This window comes from Suillus paluster (genome assembly GCF_016628075.1).
Source record: "Suillus paluster strain FC165 chromosome Unknown EDB91scaffold_14, whole genome shotgun sequence".
Taxonomy (NCBI): domain Eukaryota; kingdom Fungi; phylum Basidiomycota; class Agaricomycetes; order Boletales; family Suillaceae; genus Suillus; species Suillus paluster.
Window position 1 is genome coordinate 42,355 of NW_024537574.1, and position 22,738 is coordinate 65,092.

At 47.7% G+C, this 22,738-nt stretch overlaps 10 protein-coding genes across 10 annotated transcripts; 4 read left to right on the top strand and 6 right to left on the bottom strand.

Annotated features, from left to right (window-relative positions):
- Positions 1 to 2,226: 2,226 nt before the first annotated feature.
- Positions 2,227 to 3,128, top strand: EDB91DRAFT_1080282 (uncharacterized protein; the record flags this gene model as incomplete). Its single annotated transcript, XM_041315205.1, has 3 exons — positions 2,227 to 2,436; positions 2,634 to 3,045; positions 3,079 to 3,128. The coding sequence occupies 3 exons, from the start codon at positions 2,227 to 2,229 to the stop codon at positions 3,126 to 3,128; spliced, it is 672 nt and encodes a 223-aa protein (XP_041179303.1).
- A 386-nt stretch (positions 3,129 to 3,514) lies between these two features.
- On the bottom strand, positions 3,515 to 4,687 carry EDB91DRAFT_1246209 (uncharacterized protein; the record flags this gene model as incomplete). The annotated part of the gene is made up of 4 exons (XM_041322630.1): positions 3,515 to 3,916; positions 3,976 to 4,172; positions 4,262 to 4,435; positions 4,495 to 4,687. The coding sequence occupies 4 exons, from the start codon at positions 4,685 to 4,687 to the stop codon at positions 3,515 to 3,517; spliced, it is 966 nt and encodes a 321-aa protein (XP_041179304.1).
- A 325-nt stretch (positions 4,688 to 5,012) lies between these two features.
- EDB91DRAFT_1335297 (uncharacterized protein) lies at positions 5,013 to 6,601 on the bottom strand (the record flags this gene model as incomplete). The annotated part of the gene is made up of 5 exons (XM_041325484.1): positions 6,564 to 6,601; positions 5,925 to 6,511; positions 5,838 to 5,899; positions 5,436 to 5,648; positions 5,013 to 5,372 (listed from the first exon to the last, which is right to left on the bottom strand). Exons 2-5 carry the CDS (start codon positions 6,472 to 6,474, stop codon positions 5,013 to 5,015), a joined length of 1,185 nt encoding a protein of 394 aa, XP_041179305.1. The 5' UTR covers positions 6,475 to 6,511; positions 6,564 to 6,601.
- A 1,299-nt stretch (positions 6,602 to 7,900) lies between these two features.
- On the bottom strand, positions 7,901 to 8,893 carry EDB91DRAFT_145735 (uncharacterized protein). Its single transcript, XM_041326228.1, has 4 exons — positions 8,784 to 8,893; positions 8,481 to 8,697; positions 8,313 to 8,430; positions 7,901 to 8,255 (listed from the first exon to the last, which is right to left on the bottom strand). Exons 2-4 carry the CDS (start codon positions 8,624 to 8,626, stop codon positions 8,064 to 8,066), a joined length of 456 nt encoding a protein of 151 aa, XP_041179306.1. The 5' UTR covers positions 8,627 to 8,697; positions 8,784 to 8,893; the 3' UTR covers positions 7,901 to 8,063.
- EDB91DRAFT_145734 (P-loop containing nucleoside triphosphate hydrolase protein) lies at positions 8,894 to 10,000 on the bottom strand. Its single transcript, XM_041326227.1, has 2 exons — positions 9,896 to 10,000; positions 8,894 to 9,844 (listed from the first exon to the last, which is right to left on the bottom strand). Exons 1-2 carry the CDS (start codon positions 9,904 to 9,906, stop codon positions 9,076 to 9,078), a joined length of 780 nt encoding a protein of 259 aa, XP_041179307.1. The 5' UTR covers positions 9,907 to 10,000; the 3' UTR covers positions 8,894 to 9,075.
- Positions 10,001 to 10,827: 827 nt separating this feature from the next.
- Positions 10,828 to 12,511, top strand: EDB91DRAFT_1246212 (P-loop containing nucleoside triphosphate hydrolase protein; the record flags this gene model as incomplete). Its single annotated transcript, XM_041322631.1, has 4 exons — positions 10,828 to 10,866; positions 10,924 to 11,134; positions 11,186 to 11,660; positions 11,716 to 12,511. 4 exons carry the CDS (start codon positions 10,828 to 10,830, stop codon positions 12,509 to 12,511), a joined length of 1,521 nt encoding a protein of 506 aa, XP_041179308.1.
- A 1,221-nt stretch (positions 12,512 to 13,732) lies between these two features.
- Positions 13,733 to 15,276, top strand: EDB91DRAFT_145803 (P-loop containing nucleoside triphosphate hydrolase protein). Its single transcript, XM_041326229.1, has 2 exons — positions 13,733 to 14,343; positions 14,398 to 15,276. Exons 1-2 carry the CDS (start codon positions 14,056 to 14,058, stop codon positions 15,163 to 15,165), a joined length of 1,056 nt encoding a protein of 351 aa, XP_041179309.1. The 5' UTR covers positions 13,733 to 14,055; the 3' UTR covers positions 15,166 to 15,276.
- Positions 15,277 to 15,823: 547 nt separating this feature from the next.
- On the bottom strand, positions 15,824 to 16,786 carry EDB91DRAFT_1080287 (P-loop containing nucleoside triphosphate hydrolase protein; the record flags this gene model as incomplete). Its single annotated transcript, XM_041315206.1, has 2 exons — positions 15,824 to 16,604; positions 16,650 to 16,786. 2 exons carry the CDS (start codon positions 16,784 to 16,786, stop codon positions 15,824 to 15,826), a joined length of 918 nt encoding a protein of 305 aa, XP_041179310.1.
- Positions 16,787 to 17,456: 670 nt separating this feature from the next.
- Positions 17,457 to 19,288, top strand: EDB91DRAFT_1335301 (uncharacterized protein). The gene is made up of 5 exons (XM_041325485.1): positions 17,457 to 17,824; positions 17,873 to 18,131; positions 18,181 to 18,337; positions 18,361 to 18,658; positions 18,711 to 19,288. The coding sequence occupies exons 1-5, from the start codon at positions 17,792 to 17,794 to the stop codon at positions 19,209 to 19,211; spliced, it is 1,248 nt and encodes a 415-aa protein (XP_041179311.1). The 5' UTR covers positions 17,457 to 17,791; the 3' UTR covers positions 19,212 to 19,288.
- Positions 19,289 to 19,370: 82 nt separating this feature from the next.
- Positions 19,371 to 21,930, bottom strand: EDB91DRAFT_1120483 (ATP-utilizing phosphoenolpyruvate carboxykinase). Its single transcript, XM_041318192.1, has 8 exons — positions 21,482 to 21,930; positions 21,175 to 21,432; positions 21,039 to 21,121; positions 20,923 to 20,988; positions 20,145 to 20,875; positions 20,010 to 20,094; positions 19,786 to 19,958; positions 19,371 to 19,754 (listed from the first exon to the last, which is right to left on the bottom strand). The coding sequence occupies exons 1-8, from the start codon at positions 21,570 to 21,572 to the stop codon at positions 19,574 to 19,576; spliced, it is 1,668 nt and encodes a 555-aa protein (XP_041179312.1). The 5' UTR covers positions 21,573 to 21,930; the 3' UTR covers positions 19,371 to 19,573.
- Between the last annotated feature and the right edge of the window lie 808 nt (positions 21,931 to 22,738).

Here is a 22,738-nt window from a genome sequence, read left to right on the forward strand (position 1 = left end):
TTCACATGCATCTGGGAATCTGTCGAACATGAAAAAGGCACAACATTCTTTCTTAATGGTCCTGGTGGAACGGGAAAAACATTTGTTTACAAGACCATTTGCCACAAGATACAAGCAGAGTGGCTAATAGTGCTATGTGTTGCCTCATCTGGGATAGCAGCATTGCTGCTTAGAGGAGGACGCACTGCACATTCGATGTTCAAGATTCCCGTCGATGGCCTTAATGAGGACTCAATCTGCAATATTCCAAAAGAGGGTCCTCTAGCCGAACTTATTCGACATACACATCTCATTATCTGGGATGAATCTGGTATGCAGCATCGAAATGCACCAGAGGCAGTTGATCGGACCTGTTGTGACCTGTGTAACAACAACAAACCATTTGGAGGCATCACCGTTGTGTTTGGAGGTGATTTCCAGCAGATACTTCCTGTGATACCTCGAGGAGCCGCGAAGATATCATTGGTGCAACAATTCAGCACTCTCATCTTTGGAAAGATGTGCAAATTCTCCACCTCACTCGAAATATGCGACTCAACGATGACCCAGACAGCCAAGTTTTCGCACAGTGGTTGCTTGATGTTGGTCATGGACGGAATTCAGATTCTGACAGCATGGTCACCATTCCAGATACCATGATCGCACACGACCTCAGCACACTCATTGATTCCATTTACAATGGGCTCTCCAATAATTCGAATGGTCCTCCGCCACCAGATTACTTCGCACATCACACAATCCTCGCTCCTCGCAATGGAGATGTTGACATTATTAACAAGGAGGTGTTGGGGCGAATGGCTGGTGCAGAAAGGACCTATTTCAGTGCTGACAATATCATTCATGAAGATGGGGCTGATGGTGATGTGCAGGATGGTTTTCCAGTCGAGTTTCTGCAAAGTCTCAATTCCGCTGGTTTGCCTCCTGGCGAACTTTCATTGAAGGTTGGATGTCCTCTGATTCTCCTTTGAAACCTGGCACCCAGCCAAGGGCTCTGTAATGGGACACGAATGGTACTTCTTCGCATGTCTGACAGAGTCCTTGAGACATGTATTCTTGGTGGTGATCACAATGGAGAGACTGTCTTCATTCCTCGCATCTCCCTCATTCCCTCAGCAAAATCTGCAGACTTTACCTTTGTTCTAAAGTGGTGACAACTTCCCGTGTGGCTCGCATTTGCGATGACCATCAATAAGGCACAAGGTCAATCAGTCAAGTTTGTGGGACTTGATCTGCAAGTTCCCACCTTCAGTCATGGTCAACTCTATGTTGCTTTGTCACGGTCAACCTCGAGTCATCATATCAAGATGCTCCTCGCTCACAATGTCTCAAAAACTACCAATGTAGTTTACCCTGAAGTTCTTCTTTGGTGAGCACGTTCCATCACCACCGCTAACCCAAGATGCTTACTACTAACAGACTCCAGAGCAGTCGAAGTTACATCACATAGATATATTTCTCATTTTCTGCTCAGTCAATTGCATATGTGATCATTCCTTTGTTGGAATCTGATGAGACAAAGGAAACGGAAGACAGACCGTAGAAGATGAGAGTGAAACAGTATGAGCGCAACCAGTGAGTACAACAAGGCGACGTGTTGACATCAGCCGAGGCTTATCGATATTGGAATGTCTATCCCTAAGTAACGGACAATTTACTTATCATTTACTTATCTATCCTATCCATACTATAAAGGACTGAACGAGTCGCTAGAACATCTCAGGTCTTTTCATAGAGCCTGAGATGTAAGTCTCATATATTTTTCGCGTTATTCTAAAGAGCTAACATACCATTAGATATTTATTCTACTAGGTACTTTACCCGCTCTTACTGAAGTCTTTTCATAGAGCCTGAGATATATTTATTCTACTAGCTCCCGCTTTGTGTGCTGCTTGCCTGAACTCACTTTATCCTTTAGCTTTGAAATTAATGCCTCGCTTGCGGCTCTACAGATCTTTGTGCAATGTGACACGTGGCCACCCATGTCAAACAATACAGTGTTGGCAATGTGGGTCAAGACCCTGACAGTCACTTACTCGCTACCGAGACTAATACTCCAAGTCCTGTTCACAGTTACAACTACGAACACTCTCGAACATTCTGCATGATTCCATGCATCTGTGTTACCCAATGGGCCTCCAGAATATATAATGTAACTGTCTGGTGAGCATTCCACACTAATTCTCTATCATACACAGTCTCACAAACTATTCTTGCTCACAATTCCTCATGTTGAACTCGAGCGCAAGTTCTGCCACCATAGTTGCTGTTGCTGTCCTCGAGAATGGGAGGTTTTGCGAAGGTCAAGGCAGGGCTCTCATTTTTGATGCTCAAATCTATCTAGGCAATTATTGTCCTCCGTTGCTAGCTGCATTGAAGTACTTTAATGCTGACAACCAGGCTTTCGATCCTGTCGGCTTCTACATTGTCATTGCGAGAGTAAGTGTTATTTGGTTTCATCCACTACATTGTACACTAATTCACTCGAAGGTTGCCAAAATGGAACCAAGTGCAAACATTAGTCTCAATGACCGAAACTGAGAATCATACTTTGATCTGGTTGGTGATGTTGTCAGGGTATGTCTCACTCATTGCATGATACGGGCGCACCTGATTTTTTCCGTCACCCAATGCAGTTGATTCCCATTGCAAAGGATGGTGTTTCTCCACTATACACACCTTACATCGAGATCTGTGGCACCGTCGAGCATGTCAATGACCTCACAAACACATTTTCCATAGACGCGCATCAGTATGTCTCGAGCCTTCGAACCAACTCCACCGGAGCATCAAGCACCGGTCAACGGCCTGTCAAATCCATCCTGCTAGTTGAATGTGGCTTTCCGAATACAGCACAGTGGACAAAGTCAGGCAAGAAGCTCACGCCCCAGCCGCACTGTTACATTTCTGTCACTGGTTTTATTACCGGAAGAAAGGTCAAGACTGTTGAAGGATCTGAACCTGAAACTGATAGGTTCACAGTCGAGGTGGACTCAATTGTGTTCCTAGGGCGTCCTGTCATCACAAAGTTGTCGGGCAGCATCTCGGGTATGTATCACATTGATTTTGTTGTTCCACTAGCTATAACAGAGATCAGGTCCTTCTACAACCAAAGGACTGAAGAAAACTGATTTGTATTCTTTTTGACTCTCTATACAATTGTTACAGTCAAGTTTTGTTTTCGTCGTCGTCGTCTCGACTCTCCATCACATTCAACTGAGTACTTCACTCATGCTACTAATACCTACTGCCATTCAGCACATATTTTATTGTCACGTACATTCTGTTAGCGTTCGAGCAATGTCAATGCCAAGTGAGTGGCGTAGCCACAGGTAACTGCTAGTATTCCCATATTTTGTAAGCCAAAATGCTCTTTCCTATATACATGATGTTATAAAACAATATAAAGTAATATAAAGTAATGTAAAGCAATATTTAAGTCTGAACCAAGTGTGAATTAGCGTTCTGAGTCTCACCGGTTTACTGATGTCACTAGAAATTGTTACACAAAGACTTATCATGGTTCGCTGTCGTAAATTGCACAGAATATGGCAATCATATGCGTCCTGTCGCCCAGAGTGGCCAGAGCCAGAACGCTCTCCGCAATAGCCTTCTCTGTTGAAGAATGCTCTGCAATATCTGCCTGATTCCTGATGTTGTTAGGATGAATGAGCAATCCAAGAGTCGAAGGATCCTGCCCGACAGCCTTCCAATATTCTGACGAGTCAGTGGAATCTTGAAGCATCATCTCCGCTTCGGTCATCATCGCGGTTCTAATGGCGAAATCATCTCCTGCAGTTGACGTGGCCTTTGACTCTTTCCACTCTTTCCAGTCCTTGTGCCTGCATATGACGGCCAGCTGATCGCGACCCATGTCAAGGAGTACCCGCCAACGGATCTTATCGACCGCCACTTTATCCTGTAACGCCCAAACATGGGTGTGAAAAGCAATAACAACAACAAAAACACGGGACGAACACCCAAGACAGCTCTGGTAGTTTCATCCAATTGATCACACAGCTCTTTGATGTTGTGCTTCAACTCAGCAGTTTCCCGCCTCAGCTCAGCAGTTTCCTGCCTCAGCTCAGCATTTTCCTGCCTCAGCTCAGCATTTTCCTGCCTCAGCTGAGCATTGTCCTGCTTCAACTGAGCTATGTCACGCCCAAAATTTTCCTCTATTGCCTCAATTCAATGAAGCATGTCATTGTCAGCTGAGAATACATTAGTCTGACAGTTATGAACTTAAAGGCCACGAAAAACACACCTGGTTTGACATTAGACTTCTGAGCCTTGAGGTCGTTTACTTTATGAATGGCGGATTGAAGAGCATTGACAAAGGGCGAGGGTGTGAGGCGCTGTCCCTTAGGAGGCTCCGGGTACACGACCATCATCAGATTACTTGTCAGACTGCCTATGATGGTAGTATTGTCCTTTGGAGCTGATCAAGTAGGATCAGAATATGTATCCATCGGAAATACGTGGGTAATAATGACGTACCTGGGTAAAAATCGGTGCAGTCAGGGTCTAGGGAGACAGGCGGCACACCAGGAAGTTTATTCAAGTGATCCTTGATTGCCACCATCCCTTCCTCCTTAGCTTTGACAACAGTCGAATTACCTGGTAAGTCGATAGTTTTCTGCAACTTCGTCTCTGCATAGAGTACCACAACTTGCTTGCGAATGGATGACATCATCTACATAGCAGTGGTAAGGAGTAAGATGGTCAGAATTTGCCGGGTGTCATGACTCTACTGATGAGCAATTGCCGTTCAAACTGCCATTCGATGACCCCAGTCACCTCATAATGAAGCTAAACCTCCTTCGTTAAACTCATTAAGATGACCACTGATTTTGAGACATTCAGTTTCATATCTTTACACGTAGGATACTGTATACTACAAATAGGTATGTATTCTCCCCTCCCTCCCTCCCTCCTCGATTTCTTTTATTTAATTTTACATGTAGTTCAAGTGTCTCCAAACAAGAGTCCTAGTGCTTATGTAAGCGTCCTTTGCTCTAGCCCATGTTCATCTCATCCTCCTCGAGCAACTGCAAACCAAGGGGAGCCCCCGTAGCAACCTCCTCGGGATGAAACATATAGCACAGCATCTCCAAGTCATGCGCCACCTTAATCTCGTTCCCGTCATGCACATCCAAAGAACGATGGATGTCCTTGCAATTGACGTGCATAGGATAATGGGTCTTGCCAATCCCACCTGACCAGTCAAAGTCAAGAAGCATGAAGTTGTCATCTAGTAGGAAGAAGTTAGTGTCACAGAGGTCGCCGTGAACGAAGTCCTTCTTGTGAAACTGATGGATGAAATCAGTGACCGCCTTTTCCAGCGGTCCGCGTTCAGCAGCAGGTATCTGACTGAACTGTTGGTATGCACTGGTTGATCACGAGGATGGATCATTATGAATCGGAAGGACATTCATCACCACCATATTCCATCCACCAGGTAAAGACTCATATGCAATGAGTCTTGGGGCATGTCCCTCCTCGGCACAGAACTGGTGAGCCTCGGGTGAGTACCATTTGACATATTTGATACAAATCTTCTCACTGACGGAAGTTTCCCCAAAGAAGATACGGCGATGTCGGAGGGGCTGACTGTGATAATATAAGAAGTATTGAGTGCCATTGTCGTAGTCCTGTGGATACGGACAATCAAGAGGCAAATTTTGGTGTGTAAGAAGTGGAATCCAGGCAGAGTACAGTTTTGTGAGTTTGGTGATGGCAAGATTTAAAGCGGCGAACATACGAGCTGCCGTGGATTGCATAGAGTCGTTTGTTGAATGCCAAAATAATGGAATGATTGGCCCTAGGATATCGCACTGAACCTTTCGAGTAAAAACAGAGCCCACAATACCAATGCAAGCGCCTAGTTCTGGTCGATAATGTACTGTAGGAATAACACATCAACTTACCAAATACAATGATGTGAAAACATGGGAAGACAGATCGATGCTCTGCGATGTCAAATTCTGTATTGTTCAGGATTTTTATGAGCTGGCGCTGACACCACATGGCTTCCACAAACGGTTCAGCACCACCGCCTCCGATCTCTTTCTTCCCTTCTGCTATCACTGCCACAAACTTGCCACCAATTATCAAATGACCATCTGTCCTATATGATTTTGCACCAACTGCAGCAGCATAGAGGGTTATACTCGGATAGAAATAAGCGAGCTGTGTTCTGAATTCATCCATACGGGCATTCTCGTCCGGAGGGAAAATGCACATCTTCTCTGAAAGTTCCCGAACAAAGCGATAACCGTGGTGAGTCGGTTTCAAGTCTCGACAATCATCCACGAACTCGGCAAAGATAGGGTGAAGAAGAGTGACTGGGACCGGATCCTCTGCTTTGCGAGGACGAGAGCATAGAAACTCAGGCTCATCCTGATCTTGAGCTTTAGAAATCGCGGATGGCATTGCTGCAGACGACAGAGATTCTGAGGCTTCTCGAGGTACACCCATTGTTGACTAACAATTGGAACGTCTGGTGCCACCGGAACTAATCAATAGTTAGCATGGAGGGAGAGTTTCAATACTGATAGACAACTCACCGGCATCTCGCTGTTTGATAACAATATGTAGGTGATCTTCCTTGGGAAGATGAATGAAAATCTTGTACAATTTATCCCAAACTGTTAGAGGTGGTACGGAGTCAAGTGCTAGATGTCTAATATTGTGCTCAAATGTGTCGCTAAAAGGCAGGGAAACTCTCCAGAGTTGTAGGTTGTTGGGGTCTACATCGTGGATTGCAGGATACTCCGCTTGGATTGTTCGTTTGAGATGAATGATAGTGCTTGTTCTTTGAATGTAGACCTCTACAATACCGTTACGGCCTCAGCCGAACAACAAGCAATTGAGATGAAGGTTGGGGGAGACGGACATGATGAATTTCGTTCGCAGCGAGGTGAATAGGAGCAAGAGCAAACGATCCTTTGATGACGTGCAGGCAACATAATACATTACATAATTAATTCTGAATTTGAGTGAGTTTAGCCGTTGGAATGCAAATGTCACGAAAAGTCATGTGATCTACATGTATTTGCACAAGGGTTTGAATTTACAGAACATTTGTCATGCTTAACGACTTGCTTCGAAATTTGGGACTATGAAGGTTGCGTATATATACGAATACATCGCCCGAGGCGATTCTCGAACTAATGTATTGTTGTGTTGCAGGTGAGTGAATGAAATTTGCAAAACGCAAATGCCGCTGTCCCTTCAATTCCCCTTACAATCCTTTCTGAATTGCCTTATTTTGCAATTTCAGGTTGACCGACCAACATTAAGATTCGTACCTGTCGTGAATCCCCTCAGTTCTCGAGTAACTTAACATGCGTGACCTAGCCCATGATCTCATTTTTATAGGTCGCGTGGCTGACGGAGTGGAGAAGTACCTTGGAGACCTCGTATTTCGCTTAATATATCATACGGAAACCAGGAGTCGCAATGATACATGCGTACTACTTGTAACATGCATCCCGAGCCCGTCGAATCCCGCCTATGCTCCAGTGGTTCCATCTGGGATCCTGCTCCGATATTTTTCTGACGAGGGCGGCGCTATACCATCTCTATACCCATTAGAAAAGGAGTCCATCTCGGCTCGTTCAGACAGTCTGTGTCATAGATGCGGCACACCTGCAAATCCTTGCAAACGATGTTGACCAGGAAGTTCTTGCCCGCGCTGTTCTCCGACACAGCATATCGATATGTCGGTAAGACTTCACCTGAAACGTGGTCACAATGCTGTGGATATAATCCTTGCCTGTGGCAGACTTTTAAGTTTACAAATTACGAGAAATATGCTCACTATTCCGAAGGTTCGAAATAGGAGAGGGAGTCAGAATTCTGAATCTAAATTGCGACAAGTGTCTCATTGGGTAATGTGCTTGAGACATCGGTCGAGTCAGCAATTGCAACGCAAGTAATTATTACTTCTCAATACTCGAACGTATAGAACTCATGCCGACTCCTGAAACTAATCCGGTTTTGTGCAGCAAAGCAGGGAACGAGGCTAACAATCACAGATGCAGGTCCAAAGTACATTATCAACATTACCACTCGATCTCACGAGTACTTCGGGCGAAGTGTCTTGATAGAGTGTTGCACATCAAGATGCAGAAATTTAGCAAGCCGCGAAGGCCCGCATGCACCAGGCTTACCGGAACTTTTGCCTTTACTGCAAAACCGTGCAAAAATGTCTGGGTTGTGCGCAATTGCTGGGAGCTGAGCGTGTTTGATAGTGCCTACATGTTGCAATTTCAGCATTCGTGTTAAAGAACGACGGCGGAGCACCACGCAACAACACGAGGGATGACCCTGACATCGTGGATGCTAGTGAGAACCGTAACTGCACCCCAAATCGATGATGATCTCGTGCGACGCGAATGAGACAAAGGTTCGTGGTCGGTGAAAAATACACTGCAACCATTTGAGACGACAAGCTGAAGGTCTATGAAGAATCGACGCACCGGTCGACAATATTCCTCATCCAGTGTCGCCAAATTTTGTCACTACGCTGTCGTAGAGAGCGTTGTAGATCAGCCTCCCGCCCAAAGATTGCGTATTGATAGGCTCTGATTCGCTGGAGGCATCCACCGTACGGCGGAGATGCCATGTCAACGAATTCGCGATTCTCGTTGGACCACTTGAGGTGAGCATGCTATATGAGATGGAAACCAGGTTGTACTGATTCAACCACGATCGAGACACGGGTGGGGAAAAGTATAGTAATTCAGCGGTCTATTCATCAGGCAAATATAGCGTTTACTCACGACAGGCGCGGATGCTTTCCGAGATCTATATTCTGGTATATCGTGGCACAGTATCCAGTAATTTCCGTCAAATTGAAGTTTGTCTACCATGATGCAGATCCTCGAGTTCAGCGCTCAGCCTGCGCTATTGCATTAGCGTTGCCTATGAGAGCTTATGAGACAGTCGTACTGAAATACAGATGCTCGCGAGTATGTAGTATCGACCCATATGTGTAACGTAAGTATTATCGGCAAGGACAAAGTCTACAATCGGACGAGCATAAGTTATCGAAAAAGGGAAGTCAAGTAACTACTACTCTTGTTTGATCATATCAGCCAACTGCTTTGCGACCTCTCGAGAGATACCGCAACGCTTCGTGAGATGAGGGACAAGATCCTTCCTTTTCAGACGCGAACTCCCTGAAAGCAACTCCTTCAGCCTACGCATCAACGAGACGAACAGGTTTTCTCCTCCTGTCCATGCTTGCTTCTGCCCCTCAGCAGTAAATTTCTTGACAAGGGTGCGGACTGTGACGCGTGATTCTTCATAAAGGTCTCTGTGTCTGCCGTCCAGTCTATTAGCGGCGGTGATGCACGCATGACCGGCGACCTGGATCTGATATTTGTTGAAGGTGCTCTGGTTTCTCACCCACCAGTCCTCCATCACCTGCTCTCTCTCGAGGTTCGTGATCGTAAGAACGATGGGCACCTTCTTCTCGCAAAGGAATTCGTTAAAGAGCCGGTAATTGCTCTGAAGCGTGGCTGTGACTCTGCCGGCGCGAACGCAGAAGAGAAGCAGATCAATGCCGCCTTGTTTATCCAATTCCTTGACGAGTTTATAAGCGTTCTCGACAGACTCGAGGTATTCTTTGATTCCCAGTTGCGGTTCCTCGAGTCCGATGGTATCGAAAACTTTATACGAGTCGCCGTCGAAGCTGATGGTATACTCTGTCCACCTCATCGTACAGCGTTGCATGTCAGGAGATGTGTGTGCTACCTCCTTTCCCGCCATGAGGTTAACGAGCGAGCTTTTGCCTGCTCCCGTCTCTCCAAAGAGCACGATAGTTTTCTGCTTCTTCCCACTTATCAATATTAGAACAATACGGCGCAAACAGCATTTGAAGACCACGTACCTTGCAGTCATTTAGGAAGGGTGGTCCGGATAGTGCTATGTAGCGTTTGGCCGACACCTAATGATGCAGTTCTTATAAAGACGAACGAACGAAGACCTTGCAGTAGACCACGTTTCTTGTGCCCATCCTTCAGACGCAACCCCATCGGTCGCATGGCATTGAAAAACGGCATCCGCCAGATTCTCGAACATCCGATGAATCAACGCGAGGCAAACTCGTGTTGAGGGCGCAACTCGAGGATTCGATTGGTAAGCACCTGTTTAAAGGATTTCTTGAGCATCTTCATAATCCGACGGCGGCGCGCAGAGTTGCAACTACATATGGTTGAAGTTTTTGTCCCTGCGTTCAGTAAAGACATGTGTACTGTTTCCGCGGGCGAAGGGCACAAATCCCCTTCCACGTTTATAAGACCATTATACCCAGTGTTGCTGCATGTAGGGGTTATCAATATCTGACGGAAAATTGGTAGAGGAACCAAAGAGGAGCGCACAAACGAAGCAGGGTCTCTGGTTCCTGATATAGATAGGCTGGCCGCGGCACAACTTTGGCACCGCTTTTTCAAGAGCGAAAATTGGCGCTTCGCAATCGAACTGCAGCATGGTCGCCTTGTGGTCGACTTAATCTCCACCATCCCCCTGGTATTCATATCCTGGCAGGCTAGAGTACAGCCGAATCCTCACCGCTGCAGCTGGCCAGCTGCAGCGAGCATGTACGAAGGGCCCAACGCATACGCAGCATGGTTGTTGCACCATCAAATGTTGTTCTCCCAGGACCCACGTATGGAACATGCATGCTGAATGCATGCGTCGTGATCGAATTTCACATTTGGTGCCTCGACGCACCGTGTCACATGTACTCTAATACATGAAGGACGCTTAAAAACACCTAACGCGCAAGTCAAGACGCGCCAATAGCTTGTCTGGAGTTGAGTCATGTTTCAAACGTCGTCTGCTGGTGGAGGACTATCTGCTGTAAGTGGTGTTTGGTCCCTCCTCAGCATAAAGTTAACCCGAAGTCGGTTGAATCAGAGTCTAGCTTCACATCACACAGAAACATGCAATGTTGTCATTTTTGGAGAAACAGGCGCTGGTAAAAGCTCCTTGATCAATTTAGTCACTAAGACGCAAAGTGCGCAAACATCCTGCGACGCTATGGGATGTACTACTAAAACCAATGTGTACGAGTCGGACGTCTTGATTCAGAACAAGGTCTTGAAAGTAAAGCTTTTCGATACGGTCGGTCAGTGCATTTTGCTGCTCTCTCGGTGAGTGTTACTGAACTAGATTACAGGTCTTGATGAGGACTCTGAAGGAGTAGTCCCCGCTGAGGAAGCTCGAAGAATTTTGAAGAAGCTCCTTCGAAGTCTTATGGAGCGAGGTGACGTTCATCTCATCATGTACTGTGTGCGGGGGGCGAGAGAGAGAAGGGCACTCCACCGCAACTACAAGTTAATCCACTCCCAAGTTAGGGAGAGAATTCCGATTGTCCTTGTCGTTACGGGTCTGGAAGACCAACAACCAGAAATGGACGACTGGTGGAAGAATAACGAGGAATTCATGTCAGACCTCGGGATGACCTTTACTGGTCACGCATGTGTCACCACGCTCCCTATCGACGAAGATGCAGAGGATAGGCTCAAGCAACGCCACGACCAGTCATACTACGCTGTCTGCCAACTCATCGAGCACTGTCGCTCGAAAAGGGCTCAAACTGCACCATCAGATGTTGGCCAAACGCTTCATAGCACTCCAAAAATAGGTGGAAGGTACGTAGTTTTCAGATGCTTTTCGCTCCCGTATTTTGCCAATATTGATAGGTAGGACCAAGCATAAAATCATCGTACTCTTTGGTGAGACAGGGGTAGGCAAAAGCTCGCTCGTCAATCTCATGGCGGGAAAGGAGATAGCGCGCACATCTCCTGACGCGCAACGCTGTACGCTGCACTGGACAGAGCACATCATCGGCTTCGGCGGCGAGTCTTACAAGGTCTTTGATACTATTGGACTCGAGGAACCGCAGCTGGGAATCAAACAGTACCTCGAGTCTATCGAGAATGCCTATCGGCTCGTCAAGGAGTTGGATAGACAAGGCGGCATTGATCTGCTTCTCTTCTGCATTCGCGCCGGCAGAGTTACTGCTACACTTCAGAGCAATTACCGACTCTTTCACGAGTTCCTCTGCGAGAAGAAGGTCCCCATTGTCCTTGTGATCACGCACCTTGAGCGGGAGCAAACAATGGAGGATTGGTGGAAGCGACAGCAGAGCACCTTCCATCAAAATATGATCCACGCTGCTGGTCATGCGTGCATCATCGCTGCTGATAGGGATGGCAAATATCAACACCTTTATGAAGAATCGCGCGTCATAATCCGCAACCTTGTTAAGGAGCACACCTCTGACAATCAAAAGCAAGCACGGATAGGAGGGGCCAGCCTCTTCATATCGTTGATGCGTAAGCTGAAAGAGCTACTTCTGGGGAGCCCGCGTGTGAGAAGGACGGATCTTGTCTCTCGCATCACGAAGCGTTGCGGTATATCTCTTGAAGTCGCAACACACTTGGCTGATATGATCAAGCAAGACGTACGCATCTGTAGCTCGACTGGCCCTTTTCGATGACTTATGTTCATTCGATTACATAGGCTTTGTATTTGCAGATACGCCACACTTATGATACGCACAAGCCGACATCTATATTTATATTTCCTTAGTACTGTATGATGGTCTCACAAGTTAATGTTGAGACTTTCGCATTTGAAAGGCGACTTCCGCGCGAACTTAGGGGCCGATCCGATCATAATTGGTGCCTAGATTCGGTTTTCATCTCTTCCAAGTGCTGAAATTCTTGTAGGTCATTACAGGTTCATTGTAGGAGAATGTCGGGCGTCACAGACAACGCAGAGTTGTTTTGTCCTTGCATTCAGTGAGCTGTTTCCGCGGGCAAAGGGCATGAATCCCCTTCTACCATTATAAAACGTTTACACTCATTGTTTGGTACTATTGGCACTGGCATCACGTCTCTTCCTGATGGCCTAGCACCGCTTGAAATGATCTCATTCGAAACGCAGAATAATGCTGGAAAAGAAGTCTCCCAACGCATACGCAGCATGGTCGTTACGCCCCACATGTAGGAACATGTTGAACCCATGCGTGCTGGTCTATTTTCACATCTGGCGCCTGGATGTACTGACATTTGTTCTAACGAATCTGGATAGCATCAGGGCGAACCGACGACACTCAAAAACATCGAACGCACAAGTCAAGACGTGCCTTTCGCTGCTTCTTGTCTGGAGTTATCTTTCCAATGTCGTCGTCTGCTGGTGGAGGACTACCCACTGTAAGTGTTGTATTACCTTTCTTCAGCATCAAGTTAACCCGAAGCCAGTTCCAAGCCCCAAATCAGAATGCAGCCTCGCATCACACAGAAACATGCAATGTTGTCATTTTTGGAGAAACAGGCGTCGGTAAAAGCTCTTTGATCAATTTGGTGACTAGGACGCAAACGGCACCGACGTCCTGCGACGCTATGGGATGTACAACTGAAACAAATGTATACGACGTCTCGATTCAGAACAAGATCTTGAAGGTAAAACTATTTGATACGGTCGGTAAGTGCAGTTCGCCGCTCTTGGTGACTGTTTCTGAACTAGATTGCAGGCCTTAATGAGGGCTCAGAAGGAGCAGTCCCTGACAAGGAAGCTCGAAGAGTTCTGAAGACGCTCCTTCAAAGTCTTAAGCGAAGAGACGTTCATCTCCTCATGTACTGTGTGCGGGGTGTGAGAGTGAGGAGGGTACTCTGTCGCAACTACAACTTAATCCGCTCTCAAGTGAAGGAGAGAGTTCCAATCGTCCTTGTCGTTACAGGTTTAGAAGACCAAGAACCAGAAATGGAGGAATGGTGGAAGGATAACGAGCAATCCATCTCAAACCTCGGGATGACCTTTGCTGGCCACGCATGTGTCACCACGGTGACCATCAACGAAGGTGACGGAGATAGGCTCAGGCGGCGCCACGAGCAGTCATACCACGCCATTTGTCAACTCATCGAGCAGTGTCGCTTGTCGAAAGGGGTTCAAACTGCATTGTTAGATGTCGGCGAAACGCTACGTAGCACTATCCGGCAGGTACATCCTAAAATAACTGGAATGTGAGTACTTTTCAGAATGTGCTCCTCGTGCTGTGTTTTGCCGACATTCATGAGTAGAAACAAGCAGAAAGATATCGTACTCACCAGGGAGACGGTGGCAAGCAATGCCTCACTCGCCAACCTCATGACGGGAGATGAGGGAGAAACCACATCTCCTAACATGCGATGCCATACGCCACAGTGTACAGAGACCGTTGCCTTGGATGACGAGGCTTCCAAAGCGTTCGATCCCATTCGACTCGAGGAACTGCATCTTGGAATTAAAGAATACCCTATCCCTTCTACGATAACTGCGAGGCACGTAGTCTTCATATGCTCTTCGTACCGTAGTTGTCTAATATTGATAAGTAGCAACAAGCATAAAAATATCGTACTCTTTGGTGAGACGGGGGTAGGCAAAAGCTCGCTCGTCAATCTCATGGCTGGACAGGAGATAGCGCGCACATCTCCTGACGCGCAACGCTGTACGCTGCACTCGAAAGAGTACACCGTCGGCTTCGGCGGCGAGTCTTATAAGGTCTTCGATACCATTGGACTCGAGGAACCGCAGCTCGGAATCCAAGAGTATCTCGAGTCTGTCGAGAACGCCTATCGGCTCATCAAGGAATTGGATAGACAAGGCGGCATTGATCTGCTTCTCTTCTGCATTCGCGCCGGCCGAGTTACTGCCACACTTCAAATGAATTACCGACTCTTTCACGAGTTCCTCTGCGAGAAGAAGGTTCCAATCGTTCTTGCAATCACGCACCTTGAAGAAGAACGAACCATGGAGGACTGGTGGGATAGAAACCATGGCACCCTCCGTCGAAGCAATATCCATGTCGCTGGTCATGCGTGCCTCACTGCCGCTGATAAACAGAGACTCAAATACCCACGCCTCTACGAAGAATCGCGCGTTACGATCCGCAACCTTGTCAAGGAGCACACTGCTGATGATCAAAAGCAAGTATGGATAGGAGGGGACAAACTGTTCATGCCGTTGATGCGTAAGCTGAAAGAGCTACATTTGAGTGTGAGAAAGAAGGATCTTGTCTCTCGCCTCACGAAGCGTTGCGGTATATCGGTTGAAGTCGCCACACACTTGGCTGATATAATCAAGAAAGACGTAGTGGAAGTGGTTGCTTGACTCTCTTCGAACTTACTGTGGGTATCTAGTAGATCCGACGAATTTATTTATTAGGTGAATCATTACTCGATGCCCTGAAAATCATAGGAGTCTCGAAGCTCCGGTTTCCGCTCACTATCCTGGGACACAAACCGATGGTTTCCAACTTGAACATGCAACGTGTGGAATAAGAAGGTCTAATTAGAGATAGTCGGAGACATGTCGGGGTGTTTAGAGATCAGGTAAGCCGGACACGAGCTGCAGTACATTTTCTCCTTCCTGCAAACACGCGCGAGCTCTCACTATATGGGAGCAAGCAGATCTGCTTCCGACTCCGATTGAGTACCGACTCACGCAGGCGCCATGCCCTTAATACTGACAGCCTTGACGTGTTGTTGCTCATAATATTTAATTGAGGACTCGTGTATACCGCGAGGTAAGGGTTGATGATCAGGGCAGGGCTCCATGGTATGTGCGGAAGTTGCTCTTTGGGCTTCAATATTAAGTAGTAGTACGGCCTCACCCTGGGCCAGTATTGCTTGCGACAGTATTACAGTATTACTACTGAGATACAGATATCTGCGGGAGGGTATCACATGTACATGTAACATATCAGCTCTGAGGACAAAGTTTACAAGCGGATGAGGATAAGTTGTCCCAGTCGATCATCAAGGGGAAGTCAAGTGGTCACTGGTGCCACGTCCTTCCTGATCATATCAGCCAAGCTTGCTGCAATTTCTTGTGTCATCTCGCAACGCTTCATGAGACGAGAGACAAGATCCTTCTTCTTCATATGCGCCTTCCCTGCAAGCAACTCCTTCAGCCTACGCATCAACGACACGAACAGGTTGTCCCCTCCTATCCATGCTTGCTTCTGACCGTCAGCAGTATGCTCCTTAACAAGATTGCGGATCGTGACGCGCGATTCGTCATAAAGGTGTGGGTGTTTGAGTGTCTGTTTATCAGCGGCAGTGAGGCACGCATGACCAGCGACGTAGATATCGGTTTGACGGAAGGTTTTATGGTTTCTCTTCCACCAGTCCTCCATCGTTTGCTCTCGTTCAAGGTTCGTGATCGCGAGAACAATAGGAACCTTCTTCTCGCAGAGGAACTCGTGAAAGAGCCTGTAATTACTCTTAACCGTAGCAGTGAGTCTGCCTGCGCGGATGCAGAGCAGAAGCAAATCAATGCCACCGTGTTTATCCAAATTCTGGATGAGCTTGGAGGCATTCTCGACAGAGTCGAGGTACTGTTTTATTCCCAGCTGCGGTTCCTCAAGTCCAACGGTATCGAACACCTTATAAGACTCGCCATCGAATTCAATAGTATAATCTTGCGAGTGCATCGTACAGCGGCCCACGTCAGGAGATGTGGGTGCTACTGCCGTTCCCGCCATGAGGTTGACGAGTGAGCTTTTGCCTACCCCCGTCTCCCCAAAGAGTAAGATAACTTTATGAGGCCTGTCCTCATTTATTAAAAGTACGGAGCATCTGGGGACTACGTACCTTTTATGAGGGTCTAGATGCACTGGTTCCTCGGGTCTAGTGGTATCGGACACACTAAAAGCCTTGGCATCCAAGTCGTCTTTCCGCAGCGTATGGTGTTGAGGGGATGACGTGGCTGCTACCTCCGTTTCCGCCATGAGGTGAGTGAGTGAGCTTTTGCCTGCCCCGTCTACCAAAGAAATTTATGCTTGTTCCTACTTATCCATGTTAGCAAAATCGAACCTATCTGAAGGCCGCCTGTTACCTTGCAGCAATCTAGCAAGGATGTTCTAGATAGGCTATGACAATGTATCGTTTGAAGCCACACTGGTTCTTATATGTACTGACCACGTTTCTTCCATTCGTCCCTCAAAGTTCGTCCGCATCGGTCGCATGGAAAAATCGGTATCCGCCAGAAAGTTCTCCGGCGTAATCCTATAAATGAACTCGAGGCAAACTCGTGTTCAATGATGTTCAACTTCGTATGTCATGGCTCATTTCGAGGATTAAGTCGATATCAGCACTACCCATCGGAAGAGTTTTCTCGAATATGAAAACCAAATGCACACATTCAGAGATACAAAGAGTTAGAGAACGAGTATCACAGATTCCATGCGGAGGCGGTCCGCGGCCAACTTTATGATATAGGGTCGAACCACTACATCGATTAACATATGCCAGATGGCATCTGAAAACAGTGGGGGTATACTGGGGAATATACGTTGACTCGGAGTTCTGCCTGCATGAATTCGGGTAGTTTGTGACTGGGCAGAGGGCGAGTTAGATAATTGTGCCCATAATCTCGGCAGCTTCATTGGTTATGATATGAACACTAGTAAGTACTAAGTACTGAGTGTTAACGTTCAACTCCCACCACTGCAGCTGTGCCAGCTCCAGCTCGCATGCACGAACCCAATGGATCCGCAACCCCGTTGCTCATGTATTCGGCTTTGTACTCGGGAATTATTTTTTGCTCGATACCTTTCTCACATGCATGGAACATGTTGAATCCATGCGTCGTGATCGATCTTCAAATCTGGCACCTGGATGCACCGACGTTCTAACGAACTGGGAAATACATGAAGGCGAGACTTAAAAAAACCTAATACGCAAGTCAAGGCGTGCCTCTCGCTGTCTCTTGTCTCGAGTTGAGTCATTTTGCAATGGTGTTATCTGCTGAGAGACAGCAAGTTACTGTAAGCGGTATTTGGATTTTCTTCAGCGTAAAGTTGACTTGAAGTCAGTTTCACACCCCAGATCAGACTGTCCCTGGTTCCAACCATATTCGATTCGACGAAACTTCACGTCGCACTGAAACATGCAACGTCGTCATTTTCGGAGAAGCAGGAGCTGGCAAAAGCTCCTTGGTCAATTTAATCTCTGGGACGCAAAAAGCGCAGACATCCTCCGACGCCACGGGATGTACAACTGAAACCAACGTGTACGAGCGTGACATTGTGGTTCAGAACAAGATATTAAAGGTGAACCTTTTTGATACGGCCGGTCAGTGCGGTTAGCCGCTCTTGGTGGGCGTTACTGAAGCAGACTGCAGGTCTTGACGAGGGCCCTGAGGGAACAGTCCCCCACAAGGAAGCTCAAAGAGTTTTGAAGAAGCTCCTTCGAACTCTCATGGAGCAAGGCGGCATTCATCTTCTCATATACTGCATGCAAGGCACGAGAGAGAGCAGGGCACTCCGCCGCAACTACAGGTCATTAGCACTCAAAACTTAAGGACAGAGTTCCCTATCGTCCTTGTCGTTACACGTTTGGAAAACCAAGAACCAGACATGGAAGAATGGTGGAGGAATAACCAGCAATCCATATCAAACCTCGGGATGACCTTTGCTGGCCACGCATGTGTCACCACGGTGACTATCAACGAAGGTGACGGGGATAGGCTGAAGCAGCGTCGCAAACAGTCATATCATACCGTCTGCAACCTTATTGAGCAGTGTCGTCTGCCCAATGAGAAAGGTGTCCACGACGTCGAATGGGCATGCGATGACCACGAAAGGGACCACCCACGAAACGTTATCGTCTGCGACTCCGCTGTCCCAGCGCCCATGAATATTTGCAGCATAGCGGGCGTTCATGAGTGGCGCATGGGTCAGATCCACGGTAGTCATTCGCGGGCATTACTACATGTTTCAGCGCGTAACTGCACCCTATCCGCCCACGAAACGATCCAAAGGGGGCGTTGGTTTCGAACCTTGCCTATTGATTTTTTACGCGGACAAGGATGAGGCCGCCGATATACAGAGGAAGGAAGTGCAGAGGTTTCGGAAAGTCTACGCGAAATCCAAGGTTGGCTTGGTTTTGGTGGTCTGTGGCTGTGACAGTGATGAAGATGCGAAGTCGTGGTGGGAGAGGTCGTATGACACTGGCGCGGACCCATTGGTACCGTCGTCCATTACCTTCAGATTGACATACTTACCTCGAGAGACGTCGGAACATTCTGAGAGTGCTCAAGAAGCACTCCAAAAGTTGATTTGGGAGTTGTCTCTCCCCGGAGAACCTCGCGGGTCAGTGGTCCGAGACCTTCTCAATCGTGTGTGGGGGAATCTCGGAGGTGGAGGCAACTAGCACAGCTCTACCCATGGTAGTCGAGGATTATGTTTGTCCATAGCCATGAATATAATATGCATCGGTTGTCATCAGCCATCTCACGGTACGCCTTAATAATAAACCACTCGTGTCCAGATATTCAGAGTGATGTGCCCGCACTGCAGTCCAGACAGCTGATTTCGTGGTTATCGAACTTTTAATTCTGCTAAACCTCATACATAATTGCAGGCGGCGAACGTTCGAAGCCAACTTCCTTGGACATCAGGTACACATGACAAAGTACAATAGAGTACAATTTGGATTCGGTTCAGATAGCAATGTATCTCCACTCTACAGCCGCCTTATAACAGTAAACGATAAATAAGGAGGGAAAGACGGCTCTAATCCACCCGTGGACCTGCCAACCTCACGCTTTCTTGCACGTCGCCCTCGTACAACCTAAACGCCTTCTGGAACATGCCCGCGAGCTTGCGAACCTCACGTTCAAAAGCCTCTTTGTCTGCCCAGGCCAGACGCGGGTTAAGCACTTCGCGTGGAACACCCTCTACCCCGGTAGGGAATCTGGAGCCCGAAGACGCCGAAACTCTCGTACTCGCTGTCGAGAAGCTCCCCGGAGTGTACGGCATCGACGATACGGCGGGTGTACTTAAGTGGGCAGCGCTTGCCCGTGCCGAACTTGCCACCTGTCCAACCTGTGTTGATCAACCAACAGGATACGTTATGTTTGGACATGCGATCAGCCAGCATTTCGGCGTAGCGTCCAGGCTAATCCAGCAAGGATTAGAGCAGGGCTTCATAGGAGGAGATAAAACCCACGTGTAACACGATGAAAGGCGCGCTGTAGCAGGTTGAGAATGTCGGGATAGGCTCGAGGACGCCATCCTCCGTGCCAGGAGTTTTCCTTCAAGGGTGACTTAGCGAGTGGCGCCGAGGAAACAAGAATACACTCACGAAGTGTAGCCAGCAAGGAAGTGGTAGCTTGCTTGCTCTGGGGTAAGCTTGCTTACAGGGGGAAGGACACCAAACGCATCGCATGTCAACATGATAATGTTGCTCGGTTGTCTGTCCACCATGCATGGGATCTTGGCGTTTGGAATGTATTCGATCGGGTATGCGCAGCGCGTGTTTTCTGTGATGCCAACATCGTCATAATCCGGCATGCGCGATGAAGGGTTGTATACGACGTTCTCCAGAATGGAGCCGAAACGAATAGCGTTGAATATCTCCGGCTCCTTCTCGCGCGACAGGTTGATGCACTTGGCATAACATCCTCCCTCGATGTTGAACACTCCAGTGTCTGACCACACGTGTTCGTCGTCACCGATGAGAAGGCGGTTCGGGTCAGCGGAAAGAGTTGTCTTTCCAGTTCCAGAGAGACCGAAGAACAGGGTAACATCACCCTTCTCCATTCCGACATTGGCGGATGAGTGGAGGGAGAGCTGGCCGAACTTTACGGGCTGAAGATAGTGCATGACGGAAAAGACTCCCTTCTTCATCTCGCCGGCGTACTCAGTGCCAAGGATAACCATTTCCATGCGCTTGAAGTTAATCTCCACTGAGGTAGTGGAGGACATGCCCTTAGTGAAGCGGTTCGCAGGGAATTGGCCAGCATTGTAGATGATGAAGTCGGGCTCGCCAAAACTTGCGAGCTCTTCTTCGGTCGGACGGATCAACATGTTGTTCTTCCCGGTTGTCAGTATAGGGGATACACGTGATTATGGTTACATACCATGAACAGAGCATGATATGCACGGGCACAGATGACCCGGACCTTGATACGGTATTTGGGATCCCACTAAAAACAGTAAGTCATGCAAGCCCATGCAGTTGGAACACAGTACTCACACCAGCAAATCCATCGAAGACGTAGACGTTGTCGCGCGTGTTCAAGTAGTCGATGGCACGCTCGCGATTGATCTCGAACGTGTCTAAAAATAACTGCTTAGACAAGAGACCGGTGTGCAATACGGAGTAAACTCACGCTCATCCATTTTGATATTCACGGAACCCCACCATATGTCATCCTTGCTGGTCTCCTCGTATACGATTCGCTTGTCTTTCGGACTTCTACCGGTCTTCTTACCAGAGAAGTTGATGAGTGCGCCGGAAGAAGAAATGATCGCGCCTTCGTTGCGGATGGCATCTTCGTAAAGCTGGGCTACAGGTGCGTTGCGTTTGAGCTGGATCCTGTCCATGTCAAACCCTGCCTGCGAGAAATACTCGAGGTCACGGCCGATGACTGGTTGAAACGTTTAGTAGATAGGAGGTATAGAAGTTGGTGCACCAACGTTTGCTAAGAGATTCATTGTCAAAAGCTTGAGCGTAATTTCTGTGCAAGATGTGGGGTGTCACATAGGGTGTCTGGTGCGGATGAACCATGGTGGACGAATATGAAGTCTGTTGATATTGGTCAGTCAACGAAAGTCCAAGCACGGCAGGTGTGGTAAAGGACAATAAATCAGTGATCCGCTGGCGGCGAACCGCCTTTTCGGGTAAGGAAGACTACCCCGCACACGATGACTCATGCGGCTGGCATTGATGACGGCAATAAACTGAGGAGCACTTACTCTACGGTGTGAATCGCAAAGATGACCACGAGTAAGAAGATGGCGATTGAGATAGTTTGTGGAACTCGAGTTTTTGGACGTTTTTATACCAACGACAAGGCAATGCCGGTACATCCCATAATCTCCCGATGGGCCCTGTCACTCAAATCCCGTCGATTTTGTGCCTGTTTTGTGCCACGTTTAGTCCGATTTCTGAGTGATAAATATTATTTCCCGCTTGGAACTTGTTCAGCATCAATCATCTAACCTCCTTGGAGTACTTGGCTTTCAAGACCCTTCAAAGACCCTACACTGAAATGCTCCGGTTCACTCCGGGTGATACGTACGACGGGACACCGCCGGAACAGGCAGGGACAAGGTCAATATCACGGATTGCAATCACGAAGGGAACAAAGAGGTAAGTATGTCACAGCCTGAGGTAAGTAGCGAAATCTGCCAGCGCACTGATCAATATCATCAAGATTTTGGTCACGAACTTCTTCAGGGAAAATAAATCATCCAATAACTGTCGACAGCTGCCTTTTGACGTGAAGAGCCCACCGTGCTTGTATTCGCGGCTGCAGTATCGCAGGCTTGCTCCTTCAATCGAGTTGGCTACCGCGGCTGAGTGCAATCTTCAGAAATACTACTTTTCTCAACGCTCAGCGAGTCACACGAGCTCTGATAATATCCACCAGCCCACGTGACACCTAGCTCATTTCCGCTGCTACTACTGGGTGCTGCGCCCAATCTTCACATACTTGGAGAGCGGATTGATTATCTTCCGTATCACCAGGACACGGTACACTTTAATAGTACGGAAGACTACGATCCTCGGCTCATCTTATTTCACGCTCTACCTGGCATTCGAAGTACGCACAACGGGCAACTCCACAACGCCCTTATGTATTACTCCCACTCGCAGAATTGACGCAGATGGTGACTGATCTGATTTTGCGGGTGTCCTACACCCGTTCTCCTGCGTTTCGGGCAGAGATT